Below are 13,134 nucleotides of genomic sequence, written 5' to 3'. Positions count from 1 at the left end.
TATTTCTTTTGTTTCTTCTCTTTGTAATATCAATTTTAATTTCTTACATGTACAACTACTGGTACAGTTAAATTGACACACATGTCTCACGAACCTTCATTAACTAGATGTACTCCTTGTGTTTTTAAAAACCCTGTAGTGGACATGGCATACATTTCGATGCAAAACTTTGATAAATAATACGAACTATCTTAATTATTGGTAACTACAAATTATGGCAATTGAATATTAATAATCTACTCATTCAAACGATTCCAACACTTATCCAGAAGACTATATTTTTTCTTATTTAAAATTCACTAACATTGGTCAGAATAATTCTAATAAATAGTGCTTATTTCCCCAATAAGGCAATTAAAAAAACGGAAGGAGTACATTTTAATGTATCTATACTTTGCGAACAACCAACAATAATTGCTGGTAACGGAATAGACCAGTCCGTAAATATTATGATCGAAGAGAACGAATGAATTGTAATTCTTCAGACTTCAGTTCGATTTTCTCTTGCTTCAGTTTAAAAGTCTAGTTAATGATCCAAAGCACCATTCAAAATGTCACATCTGCTGGTCTACTTCCTGGAAAATGCAATTCAACTTTCTTAACGTAGATTATTCATACAATTAGTCAATAACGACTAATCCAACTATTAATAATCATGCAAATACACGTCACAAATTGTCTTTCCTGTGTTTTTTAATTTCTCCGTGGGACCAATAATGTCACAAATTCAACATTATTTTGATGTAGAAAAATAAAATATCATATATTTTAGTCAAATGTGTAGTTATCATAGTCATCAATTATAGCATTGCTCATATAAATATGAATTCTTTGACCCGTTCCTTACCCAGCTGAACATTTATAACATATTGTTTTATGGAAGGTTGTTTAGTATCAAAGCTATTTTGATCTTAACCAAAAATATTAGTACCAAATGGCTCAAAAATTGAGTCGGTCTTTGATATTTTTCTCAATCTATATGCTAATTATCATATTGATGATTTCCAAATCAACAAGTGCTCAAAACTACGATTGCGGCTCAAACACTACAATCTTTGCTAACAATAGCCAATACGCAGCTAATCTCAATACCCTTTTCCGTTATCTATTATCCAATGCAACCGACCCAAACGGCTACCATCGAGCAGTTTTGAGCAACCCCAACAGCGACCCAATTTACGGTCACTTCCTTTGTCGTGGAGATTTGAACGCTAGCGCGTGCCAAACGTGTGTTACCAATGCCGTGACAATTGACCTCCCTACAAACTGTCCTAATCGAAAAATTGCACTTGTATGGCGTGATGAGTGCATAGTAAGATACTCGAATCAGTCATTTTTTGGTAAATTGGACTCGAACTTCTTGGTGTTATTATTCAATACGGCTAATGTTACGGGGAATACAACACGGTTCGAGGAACTTCTTAGTAACATGATGAACAACGTGATTGCAATCCGAGCTCCCAGTGGAGGGTCACAGAAGAAATTTGCATCGGATTTTGTAAATTTAACGATGTTCCAAACTATATATGGGTTGGGTCAGTGTACACCGGACTTGACTCCTAGTGATTGTAACACATGCTTGCTAAATGGTATTGGGCAGTTCAAGATGAATCGAGGTGCACAAGTATTGCAGCATAGCTGCGTTGTCCGATATGAGATGACTCCTTTCTTCGATTTGTCGTCGGTGGCCCCACCACCTCAACCGTTGCCACTACCTCCACAACAGTCACCCGCCGATAATTCCAGCCATTCTAGTGGTACGTCCGTTTATCTAACTTTCTGTGTGACAATTTTTATTATTTTTTGTAAAATATAATTAATTATCTCTTTATTTGTCCCTAAAGATCATACTCCGTAATTAATTAATTGAAGCTTTTAACGAACTGGATATCAAAATTATCATGATACGAGTAGATAATTGCGTGCATGTTTAATAGACCAAATTTATTTATAATGAAATAAAATATATGTTTGACTTCAAAATTTAAAATAAATTTTCCGGTACACCTTAAAATGTTGGTAAGTTAATATAATAATATTTCAACTGCTCTCTTTCAATCGCAATGTTGGACATTTCCCTCTAATCACAAATAATGTTCCTTTGACTTTTTTTTTTTTATATTTATTTTTATTAATATGATTAATATTCTATATGTCAGGAAAAATATAATAATTTGGATATCTTGTTATATTGATATATGAGTTTAAGTTTAATAGTTGGTAATGATAGAACTCAATTAATAATTAATACTCCCTATGTCCCCAAAACTTTGATCCTTTTAGCCTAATTTTAATCCCAAAATGATCAACTCATTTGCATTAAAATACCTACCAATTTACAACAATATTTGTGCAAAATTAGCTTCTCCATATAAATTTTTTTTTTTCATGTATTTATAATATTTTATCTCTCTACTTTTTTACAAACCCAGTGTAAATTTATCTTTCCAATATGTTTTTATTTTTTATTTTTATTTAAGTTTCTTAATAACCGCGAAATCAACCCAAAAGGTCAAAGTTTTGGGGACGAAGGGAGTATTAAAGTTTCATGTTTTTGATGTAAAGTATGTTTGTTTAGGGAAAAAAATCTCAACAAGTGTGATTATCGCCATTGTCGTTCCCATTGTGGCTATCTTAGTGGCGTTACTGGCTATAGGGATTTGTTATGCCAAGAAAAGGAAAACAAAGACTTATGCGCTTTCTGAAACTGGTAAGTTGATTATGATCCCAATCAATTTACCCTTGTTATAATAAAATAAAATAAAATTTAAAAAAAAAATAGAAATGCAAATATTATTGAAACTCCTTCATGGCTAAATTTTGCTCTATTGGATGATGTTGAAGGTGATGATTTCACAACAGTCGAGTCCTTACAATATGATCTAGCAACGCTTCAATCTGCAACAAACAACTTTTCTATTGAGAACAAGTTGGGTGAAGGTGGATTTGGTAGTGTCTATAAGGTAAGATAACAATTATTTCTTCTCATAAATACGTCTACAATGTAGGACATCTTGTGACCAATGTAACGACTAAATTAAATTAAAACTAAGTATACACTTTATACTAGTAAAAATAGCATGAGATGTGGAATTAATACTCGCGTATATGTTTGATTAGATTTGAGTTTCAATATGTTTATGTATTGTTCTACAGGGTACACTATCAAATGGGCGGAAAATAGCAGTAAAGAGGTTGTCTCTAAACTCTAGTCAAGGATTACAAGAATTCAAAACTGAGGTTTTGCTAGTAGCCAAACTTCAACATAGGAATTTGGTGAGGCTTTTGGGATTCTGTTTCGAAGGGCAAGAAAAGTTACTAGTTTACGAATATTTGCCCAACAAGAGCCTTGACAACTTTCTTTTTGGTACGGTGTATCTTATATCTAGCCAGGGTATCTTGATTTGGTCATATACCATGTTAATTTAATCTAAGTGCTTGACTATTAATATGCATGTGCAGATCCTGAAAATCGAGGACTACTTGACTGGGGTACGCGTTACAAGATTATAGGAGGGATAGCTCGAGGAATGCTATACCTCCATCATGACTCTCAACTAAGAATTATACATCGAGATCTTAAGGCTAATAATATCTTGTTGGATGTCGATTTGAACGCAAAAGTTTCAGACTTTGGTATGGCAAGGATATTTGTAGTGGATCAAAGCCAAGGAAACACAAGCAGGGTCGTTGGAACATAGTGAGTATATATAATTCAATTTTCGACTTACTAGTTTTCAAAATTAAATGAAAAAGATGGAGTATATACGTACTTTGAACATTGTACCAATTATATGTTTTAATTTTTTTTTTTTTTTTTTGCGTGCTTCTTGCAGTGGTTATATGGCCCCAGAATACGCGATGCATGGACAATTCTCTAACAAATCAGATGTATATAGTTTCGGTGTCTTAGTCTTGGAAATAATTAGTGGCAAGCGAAACAGTTCATTTTATGAATCTGGAGAAGCAATGGACCTTTTAAGCTACGTAAGTACTACCATACTAACTTTTGCTTGGTTGATCTAGGAAAGATTAGACAATTTGACTAACTTATTACAACAAAATGTATGTTAATATTTTTAGGCATGGAAGCAATGGAGAGATGGTATGCCTTTGGAATTTGTTGATCCAATGATAAGAGACTCGTGTTCGTTGGACGAAGTTATGAGATGCATACATCTTGGCTTAATATGTGTTCAAGAAATTCCAGATGATAGACCTACTATGGCAACAGCCGTCCTTACACTAGACAGTTACTCCGTTACTCTACCGGTTCCCGAAGCTCCGGGATTTTTCATGAAGAGTAGAGTGGAGTCAAATTTGGCCAAGGATGTTGGTTCAGACCAATCATCTGGAAAATCAGCACGTTGGTCAGTCAATGATGTCTCAATCACCGAACCTGAACCACGGTAACGTAGTTGGGAAATGGTTGAGAGAGATAGGTTGTTTAGAGTCTTAAGACTAATTAATTGCCATTTGCAAGATTTAAAATTTATCAACACGCTCTTATACACATATCCTAAATATAGTATCAGTTTTTTCCATGATATTGATATTGATACACACTTTTAGTATTATATTGATTTTTATACAAACATGTTTTGGTATTTTTAAGCCATTTAAATCAATTGTATAATATAATTGTTTTGTTTTTGTACGTTGATGTATGTGGCGCAGAGCCAGAAATTTTTAATTTGAAGGGACAAACTGTGGATACTTAAAAATTCAACAAAAAATCATTAGAAAAAATAGATTGTTTAATATTTGAATTGCACACATATGACATCCAATTAATCCTATATGGAAAAAGAGTTGTAAAAGTTCTATCGCATATATATATATATGAACAATATTATCCAACAAAGAACTAATTTTTTTTGTTTATAACCTCTGATATGGAGTTATGTAATCCACTGATTGATATATACAAATCAAGTACCTTATCATAAAAGTTAAAAAGCCTTTAACCAAATTAAAAATAGATATGGAGGGGCTTTAAAAACATTAGCAAAAAATAAATTCAACTTTGTTCCATTAATCAAATTATTACAATGTATATCATATAAATAAAGTTTGAAATTTAGTTACAAACAATTAATTAATGGTAATCTATTAAATGGAAAAAAAAAAAAATAGCTCCCAAAATTAAAGCAATAAAAAAAAGAGATGTGTGTTCATAGTTACTAAATACTAAAGGGGAAAAATAGCAATAATGTATTTAATAATGTAATTACTGTTTAAGGTGGGCGATTGATCCCTTTTTCCAAGGACCATTTCGTTAGAGTATAGTACCATACACTCGTACCATATAGTATAATAATGAATACATCTCTCTTGTAAATAAGGGGAATAATAGCAATAAGGTTGTTGTGAGGGTTTGAACCTTAGGACCTAGAGGTAAACCACCAGACTAAAATTAACTTTGTGATATAAATTATGTTTATAATGGATGCTATTAGTTTTTAACTATAGCTATTTTTTCTTTTAAAAAGAAAATTATATTATTTTCTTTAGAACCGGGGAGACAGATGTCTCTCCTTGTTTTATAGTGGTTCCGCCAATGGTTGATGGTAAGACAAAGAAAAAAAGTCTTTTAATTTTGGTTCGCTCTATTTGTGATTAGTCTATTCAAGAAAAGTGGACAAAAATACTGAGGAAATTTCAAGGCATTGACTGCTTAATAATCAAAGGAAAATGATGTCTAATAATACATTTTGCCTTCATTCATCATCACACTCATCACATATATCTGTTTTCTCTTTTTAATGACTAACTCCTATTCCTTCCTCAAGAACATTACTTGCTTTATACAAGAACAGCATGAATTTTTTATACAAGAATAGCATGAATTTAGCAACAATTTCCAAATTAATTATAACTTTATCACTCTCACTTCTTCAATTAATTTCCAAATCAGCTTCCACTCCATTTTATCTCTACAGTATCTGCTCAAACGCCACTGAATTTGCTACAAACAGTGACTACCACACCAATCTCAACACCCTCTTCAAATCCCTCTCCTCCAACGCCATCACCAACCCCACCGGCTTCGACATCACATCCGTTGGAACCAACACAAGCGATGCCATCTACGGCCTATTCCTCTGTCGCGGTGATCAAAATATCACAGGGTGCAGCGACTGTGTCAAAACTGCAACCACAACAGACCTACCCAAGACGTACTGCCCCAACAGGAAAGTCGCACTTATATGGTACGACGAGTGTATGGTACGATACTCTAACGAAATGCTCCTTGGAAAAATGGATCAATCGCCCGCCTTAAACTTGGTCAACACCCAAAATATGACCGGAAATCAAACCTTATTTTCTGATATTTTAGGTAACACAATGAATAGTTTAGCAACTCAAACTTCTAATAGTAAGTCATCAGGCAAAAAATATGCCACAACAACGGTAAAGCTTAACAACCTACATACGTTGTATGCGATGGAACAGTGTACACCGGACTTAAGCGCCACAGATTGTAACCAATGCTTGCTGATTGCGATCAGCCAGCTTTATGTTATGATGGGTGCCCGTGTTTTGCAGCCTAGTTGTTTTGTTCGTTATGAGATTTACCCGTTCTATACTGGTGCCTTTAATGTCTCGTCACCGCCACCGCCGTTGCCATCGCCCTCGCCCTCGCCCGGTAAGATGATTATCTATATATTTATATCTTTATGTGTTATTCACATCTCATTTTCTTTTAATTTTTACTTCTTCTTTACCTGTCTTAGATATTGGTTTAAATCTTTATGAAAGAAATTGGATCATGTACTACACTAATAACTCAAATTTTATTGTTTGATAAGGAAAATAGGATTAAAATAATGAAATAACTGTAACGGAATAAAAAGGTTTATTAATGTAAAAAAAAAAAAAAAAAAAACAAAATTTAATATCACATAGTGCCAAAATCAGTATATATTGCGTCACAAATATAAGGCGAATATAATAACAAAGTTGGTAAAACTGTAAAAGAACGAAGGTTCGTGCTGTTCCGTGCTGTAATATTTATTGGGAGGTTTGACGGTTGAAATAAGAGTAGTCAATGTTAGAATGGAAATACCGAAAAAGGAAAGTTTGACTTATTCAACAGAATGGGTAAAACAGAGGAGGATAACAGAGTAGCAAAAAACAGAGTGATAAACACGATAATTAGGCTAGAATCATAACCCAAACATAATTTTGATTTAGACTAACCATGCACACTTACTCAAATTACCACCCTTTAAATTAAAAACTACTTAAATTACCACTCATATCAAAATTCCGATGGATTTTTTTTATGTTGGATCCACCCAACGACTCTTAGTGGTGACAAAAAGAAAATGATCAGTAGTAGTGGTAATTCAGACAACAAGCTTTTGGTTTTTTTTAGTTGTTTTCTTTTGGTTTTAGGTTATTTTACACTTAATAAACTGGTTTAAGGGGAGGTGGAGTGAAGTCAGGGCTGATTGTAATGCTTAAAAATAGCTGTTACTAACCGTTGGGTGGGTCCTCATAACAAAATTCAAAATGAATTTTAAAATGGGTGGTAATCTGAGTAGTACGGACTACGGAGTAAACATTTTTGGGTGGTAATTTAAAAAATTTCCTTAAATAAAATATTTTTAGCAAATAATTCGGAATATATTTTTCAAATAAGGATATTAAAACTTGGACCCTTCTAATCTTAGGAGACCTTATGAGATTTGTAAACTATGTGTCGCATAGATATTAATCATATTATACTTGTTTTATTTAATTCGTCTCATCTCATGTCATAATATTTACTTGTCCAATAAACAACCCTACTTATACACATTTTTTTTAATAGACTTATACACATATATAATTCTCTCTAAACTCTGCAAGTATTGTAAAATGATATTCTTTAATATTGGCAGGCAAGGCTACAAAAATTACGATAGTGAACAATTGTACCTACACAGTATGGCCTGGAATATCCATCATCAGTAGCAATGTCAAAGTCCCAACAGGATTTTCTCTCCTAAAAGGGGAGTCAAAGATCATTAACATCCAATCCAATTGGGCGGGAAGCATCTGGGGAAGGACCCTTTGCTCACTTGACCATAATGGGAATTTCTCTTGCGAGACTGGCGACTGTGGCACGGGTAAAATCGAATGCCAAGGCAGATCTTCACCGAATCTGGTGACAGTGGCTGACTTTCGTATCGGTCAAATTGAGAACCAATACATGTACTACATCAGTGTTGAAGCCGGTTACAATCTTCCAATGATGGTAATTCCCGAAGGGGTGACTGGAGCACGTTGTGTTGTAACGGGTTGCGTGTTCAACCTCGACAATTCCATATGCCCCCGTAGTTTGAGTGTGGTCAATGGGAATTTGAGTATGATAGGGTGTAGAAATCCTTGTTATGAAGCTAAACAATGTTGCAAAACATGGCCATTGTGTTTGAGTAGTGACTATGTGGAATCGTCGAATCTCTTCGGGAAGTCTTGCCCGCGGGCAAATAATAATCCCTCCGACTTGACCGATACCATGTTTACTTGTCTGAGCTACAAAACGTCTTATAAGGTTACATTTTGCCCATCTCCCAACATGGCCAGGTACGAATATTTTTTTTGTAGTCACTCATCCAATTTCTATTTTCCAAAATTGTATACACTATGTTTACATGATCTAAACGTATTCAATGCTTAAACTTAGTTTAAAAAATAAAATAATAAATGTGGTAATTAGATTGGGAAAACCTTTAAAGAAACAAATATGGGGCTTTTCACAGGAAATCTGCTGAATGAAAGATCATTCTAGACATGTGTGAAAATAGTATGAAACAGATGTTTAGAGCACCCACAATGGTAGGGAGCACCCTCCCCACAACTCTCTCTCTCCTCCATTTGAGCTACCTCACCATTGTAGGAGGTGACTTATGGATAACCCATAGGTTCGGGATGCCCTCTCTAGCAGGTCAACTGACGCCTCGGCCCACGTGAAGCTCAGCTCATCTTTTCAATTTTTTGCCATATTGTGAATTAAAACAGTACTAATAAATCATGGTGGGGTATTGATAAAAGTATGAGAGAGAGTAGTGGGGTTACTCACCATTGTAGGAAAAATAAGGGAGTGACTTAAGAGAGTGACTCAAGATAGTGGAATATGATGTGGAGGTAGAAAAGTAGGGAAGAGAAAGTAGCAAGCCATTCCACCATTGTGGGTGCTCTTATGTACACTCTTTTATGATATAGAGTAAATAATATACGGTCTCTTCTGTTTCTGTCTGGATCCGATTGCCTGAGAGTCCGAACCCGAGATCCTGATACTCCTATCGACAAGCTGAGAACCTACACAATGAACAGAAGTTAGCTAACCCCGGGGTGGTCCGGGGATAACCACTCCAATGATAAAGTTAGAATGTGTTTAAGAGAAGGTAAGTAAGAGAGAGAAAGTAGAGAGAGAGAGAGATAGAGAGTAATAAATGCTTACCATTAATGAGGTATAACCTACTATTTATAATAAATCTGAAGACATGTGGCTACAAAGCATGCAAAGTTTTTCTTGCCAAGTGTCAAGCTATTGTTGCCACGTGCCGAATACCGACAAGCCGATATGTTTGCTTTATAGAACATATCAGCCTATTTCAGCCTATTTACCGGCTATACTAGGTTCATATCCATATTTATGAAAGATGTCAGCCCGTTTAACATATCCTCCCATACATCTTCTAAGATAGTTTTTTCTTCATGATAAATCTTGTTCAGTTTGTTCTCTACACCATTGCAAACAGTTCAAGAGTTTATGCCACCTTTGTCGTCATCAGCGCCACCCTTTACTTCATCACCATCAGGTAACAAGTAATAATGTTTCATCTATTTTTTATGTTATTTTATTTTTGTTTATTTTACGAGATATACTCTGTAATATATACACTACTCCCAGTTGGTAAAAATCGCAACACTTTTTTTCGTATTAATTGAAATACTTCTTTATTAGCTAAGAATCCACAATCATTTTATTACTATCTCTCCCACTCACCCAACTTAATTGCACAAATATTTTACTATTTCACTAAACTTAAAACCCCAAACTACCCAATAAAACCCTCACAAGTTTCTTATTTTGAACATATTTCATCATCCATAGAATGGGATTGTTTCCTGAATTTTAATTAATATTTTTCTTACAATCAACCATCTTGGCTTTGCACGCAGGAAAGAAAAAAACATATGTAACGAAAGTAGTTGTTGCAATCGTTGTTCCGATAGTTGTGTTGACATTACTAATTGCATCATGCACATATTATGTTATCCGGAAGGCTAAGAAGTCTCTCTCCATAGACATTCAAAATGGTAATCATCGAGTCATAACTTACCATTGATTCCTCTCTCTATTGTTTTGAAGGTTAAAAATCATGTGCTCATCTAATTTCTTAATACGTTGCTCTATGTTAGTGCTTGAGGATTTCACGACTGCAGAGTCTTTGATATTCGAATTCAGCACCCTCCAAGCTGCAACCAACTACTTTTCGGATGATCAAATGCTTGGCAGTGGAGGATTTGGCAATGTCTATAAGGTAACGTAAACTAATCAGTTAAAAGGATTAAGGAAAGATCGATCGTACAATGGGTAACAAAATAGTTCAAATGATCAAAAAATTGTTTTTTTCTTACCATCATATAATTTATTGTTTTTGTGCCTTAGGGAACCCTCTCAAATGGACAAGATATAGCAGTTAAAAGGTTATCGAGGGTCTCTAATCAAGGAATGGAATTGTTTAAGAACGAGGCTGTATTGATAGCTAAACTTCAACACAAAAATTTGGTTAAGCTTTTGGGATTTTGCTTAACAAGAGAGGAGAAGCTTCTTGTGTACGAATATGTTCCTAACAAAAGCCTCAACTATTTTCTATTTGGTATGTTAATTTTGAGATGCATTGTCACTTGTCTTTTAACTTGAAGTGCCATTAACTCAACTACATTAGATCATTATAGGTCTTTTGGTTTGTAGATGAGTATTCATTCTATTTGTAGATCCAAAAAAGCAAGGAGAATTAGATTGGCCTACGCGCTACAATATTATAACAGGTATAGCCCGAGGAATACTTTATCTACATGAAGACTCTCGACCTAGGATTGTTCACCGTGATCTAAAAGCAGCTAATATATTGCTTGAAGAAGATATGAACCCAAAAATTGCAGACTTTGGTTTGGCGAGGATCTTCAAAGTTGAACAAACTGAGGATGACACTAATATAGTAGCAGGAACATAGTAAGTTCTGGTTCTGCTTTCTTGCCTTAGTTTTTCCATCCCCTTTCACAAAACCTAAGTATAAAAATGCAATTTGTTGACAATGTCTTTTAGTGGTTATATGGCCCCAGAATATGCAATGAATGGACAATTTTCTGTAAAATCAGACGTGTATAGCTTTGGCGTATTGGTATTAGAGATTGTAAGTGGCAAGAAGATCAATAGCAAATTCCATCCCTCTGGAGTAGGAGACCTCTTGACACATGTGAGTAAAATTATTATTTGATTTTTTTTTTTTTTTTTCATTTTGAAATTGGATTTGATTTTAAGCATGTGAAAAATTTATTTACTACTATATGCCTCAATTATTATCTTCTAGGCCTGGAGAAGCTTGAAAGAAGAAACAACATTGAACTTTATGGATCCAACATTGAAAGACACATATTCGGCTGATGAAGTGATGAGAAGCATTCATTTAGGCTTATTATGTGTACAAGAGAATGCACATGAGAGACCAACCATGTCAACAATAGTCTTCATGCTCAATACAAACTCTACTACAAGTACACTTCCAACACCTCAACGCCCTCGATTTTATTACAATAGTAGTACAGAACCATCTTATATCATGACAAGGTCTAATAAAAATTCAACAGCAACATCATCCACCTCATGCGACTCAAAGCCATATACACAAAATCAAGTAACAATAAGTGAGATGAGTCCTAGGTAGATAGGGTATCTTGTACATCACTTTTGAGCAACAAAAATGATAATACAATTCGTTTCTCACACACATACAATTTCATATGCAATATTGTAATGATAATACAATTTGTCGCACATACAATTTCGAAAGGGTGAGGAAAAAGCAGAGGAAGATATGGTCGTTATGAATCATTGGCGTTTTTTATTGTTGACACATCCTTCATCAATTTGATGCAACATTGTATTACTTTTTTCTTAGAAATAAAACAGATATCTATGTCGAAACCCATTGTAGCCCACTTGTGAGTATCCCATATTGGAGAAAGAGGAGAGGTGATTCCACTTTATAAGATAGAGGAGTTACTCCTACAATTGCCAATTGGTTTTAGTATAGAAGCTCCAAAGCCTTATTTATGGACGAAACTCTCCTCCTCCTTGTTCGGGTTGCCCAGGCCCATTTCATATTGTTTTGAAATTTAATAATCTATCTTTGGCGTTGAATTTGTTGTTTTTTTTTTAAATAAAAATTGGTATAATACATGTTAATCTAAGCTTCATATAGTACAAGCTAGCATTTAGGAAAAATACAACCAAAGATATCCGGTATTAGAAAAACATATAAAAAATAATTAAAAAAAATGACCATATATTAATAAAAATGTCAATATCAAACGCTTTCAATATACCCCATAACCCCAATACTTCAACAAAGTAGTGCAAAAGAACAATAACTATTTATTAATATCTCGTCAAGACTCAAGAATAATAGTTACTCGATCAAATGATTAATTAAATGTAACCCCACTACTGTCACTATCTATTGGACTACTTCTAGGAAAATTCCAATTCAACTGTAAACCAATCCGAAGTAATATCTATTCATTAATCAGCCTTGACTAATCCAAAATTTGACTCAATTAGTCGCTTACCCTTTGTTTACATCTCAAAAAATAAATGAAAAATAAATTTAAAAAATATGAAAATAATACCAATGTTTTTTTTTTTTTTGAAAATAAATTTTAGAAATTGTTATTCCTGAAGAAAATATATTCATAGAAATTGTGTCTAAGTTGATGTAGAAAGTGTGTTTGACCCGTTTTCTTAAGTCAAGTAAACGAAATAAATAAAACCTTGTTAAACGTTTAAAATAGTAATTTAAGAAGCTAAGCTATGTGATCAACTCAATCATCCTAAAAAAACCCAAACAAACAAAC

At 34.0% G+C, this 13,134-nt stretch overlaps 2 protein-coding genes across 4 annotated transcripts; both read left to right on the top strand.

The window, feature by feature from the left end:
- Positions 1-874: 874 nt before the first annotated feature.
- On the top strand, positions 875-4,544 carry LOC145636386 (cysteine-rich receptor-like protein kinase 10). The gene is made up of 7 exons (XM_081687940.1): positions 875-1,757; positions 2,579-2,710; positions 2,845-2,963; positions 3,157-3,367; positions 3,463-3,700; positions 3,837-3,987; positions 4,084-4,544. Exons 1-7 carry the CDS (start codon positions 935-937, stop codon positions 4,411-4,413), a joined length of 2,004 nt encoding a protein of 667 aa, XP_081544066.1. The 5' UTR covers positions 875-934; the 3' UTR covers positions 4,414-4,544.
- Positions 4,545-5,694: 1,150 nt separating this feature from the next.
- LOC145636378 (cysteine-rich receptor-like protein kinase 10) lies at positions 5,695-12,205 on the top strand. Of its 3 annotated transcripts, none has more exons than XR_014114126.1 (9): positions 5,695-6,649; positions 7,890-8,574; positions 9,727-9,812; positions 10,177-10,314; positions 10,417-10,538; positions 10,667-10,877; positions 10,996-11,233; positions 11,380-11,477; positions 11,592-11,632. XR_014114126.1 is itself a non-coding variant. In XM_081687925.1 (9 exons), the coding sequence occupies exons 1-9, from the start codon at positions 5,821-5,823 to the stop codon at positions 11,943-11,945; spliced, it is 2,814 nt and encodes a 937-aa protein (XP_081544051.1). In that variant the 5' UTR covers positions 5,706-5,820; the 3' UTR covers positions 11,946-12,205. The 3 variants fall into 3 exon arrangements, 2 of the variants coding, with proteins under 2 accessions (XP_081544052.1, XP_081544051.1); XM_081687925.1 differs by having other exon boundaries at positions 5,706-6,649; positions 11,327-11,477; positions 11,592-12,205; XM_081687926.1 differs by lacking the exon at positions 11,592-11,632 and having other exon boundaries at positions 11,344-11,471.
- Positions 12,206-13,134: the final 929 nt, after the last annotated feature.

This window comes from Chenopodium album, chromosome 6, assembly GCF_948465745.1.
Source record: "Chenopodium album chromosome 6, dcCheAlbu1.1, whole genome shotgun sequence".
Classification (NCBI taxonomy): domain Eukaryota; kingdom Viridiplantae; phylum Streptophyta; class Magnoliopsida; order Caryophyllales; family Amaranthaceae; genus Chenopodium; species Chenopodium album.
This window is presented reverse-complemented; position numbering and strand designations above follow the sequence as displayed.

Excerpts from the sequence above, each read along its gene's own strand:
- LOC145636386 (XM_081687940.1), top strand. The coding sequence starts at position 935 with ATGGCTCAAAAATTGAGTCGGTCTTTGATATTTTTCTCAATCTATATG. Across the intron at positions 2,711-2,844 it reads TTATGCGCTTTCTGAAACTG|GTGATGATTTCACAACAGTC; the intron begins GTAAGTTGATTA and ends ATGATGTTGAAG. Across the intron at positions 3,701-3,836 it reads AGCAGGGTCGTTGGAACATA|TGGTTATATGGCCCCAGAAT; the intron begins GTGAGTATATAT and ends TGCTTCTTGCAG.
- LOC145636378 (XM_081687925.1), top strand. The coding sequence starts at position 5,821 with ATGAATTTTTTATACAAGAATAGCATGAATTTAGCAACAATTTCCAAA. Across the intron at positions 6,650-7,889 it reads ATCGCCCTCGCCCTCGCCCG|GCAAGGCTACAAAAATTACG; the intron begins GTAAGATGATTA and ends TAATATTGGCAG. Across the intron at positions 10,315-10,416 it reads CTCCATAGACATTCAAAATG|TGCTTGAGGATTTCACGACT; the intron begins GTAATCATCGAG and ends GCTCTATGTTAG.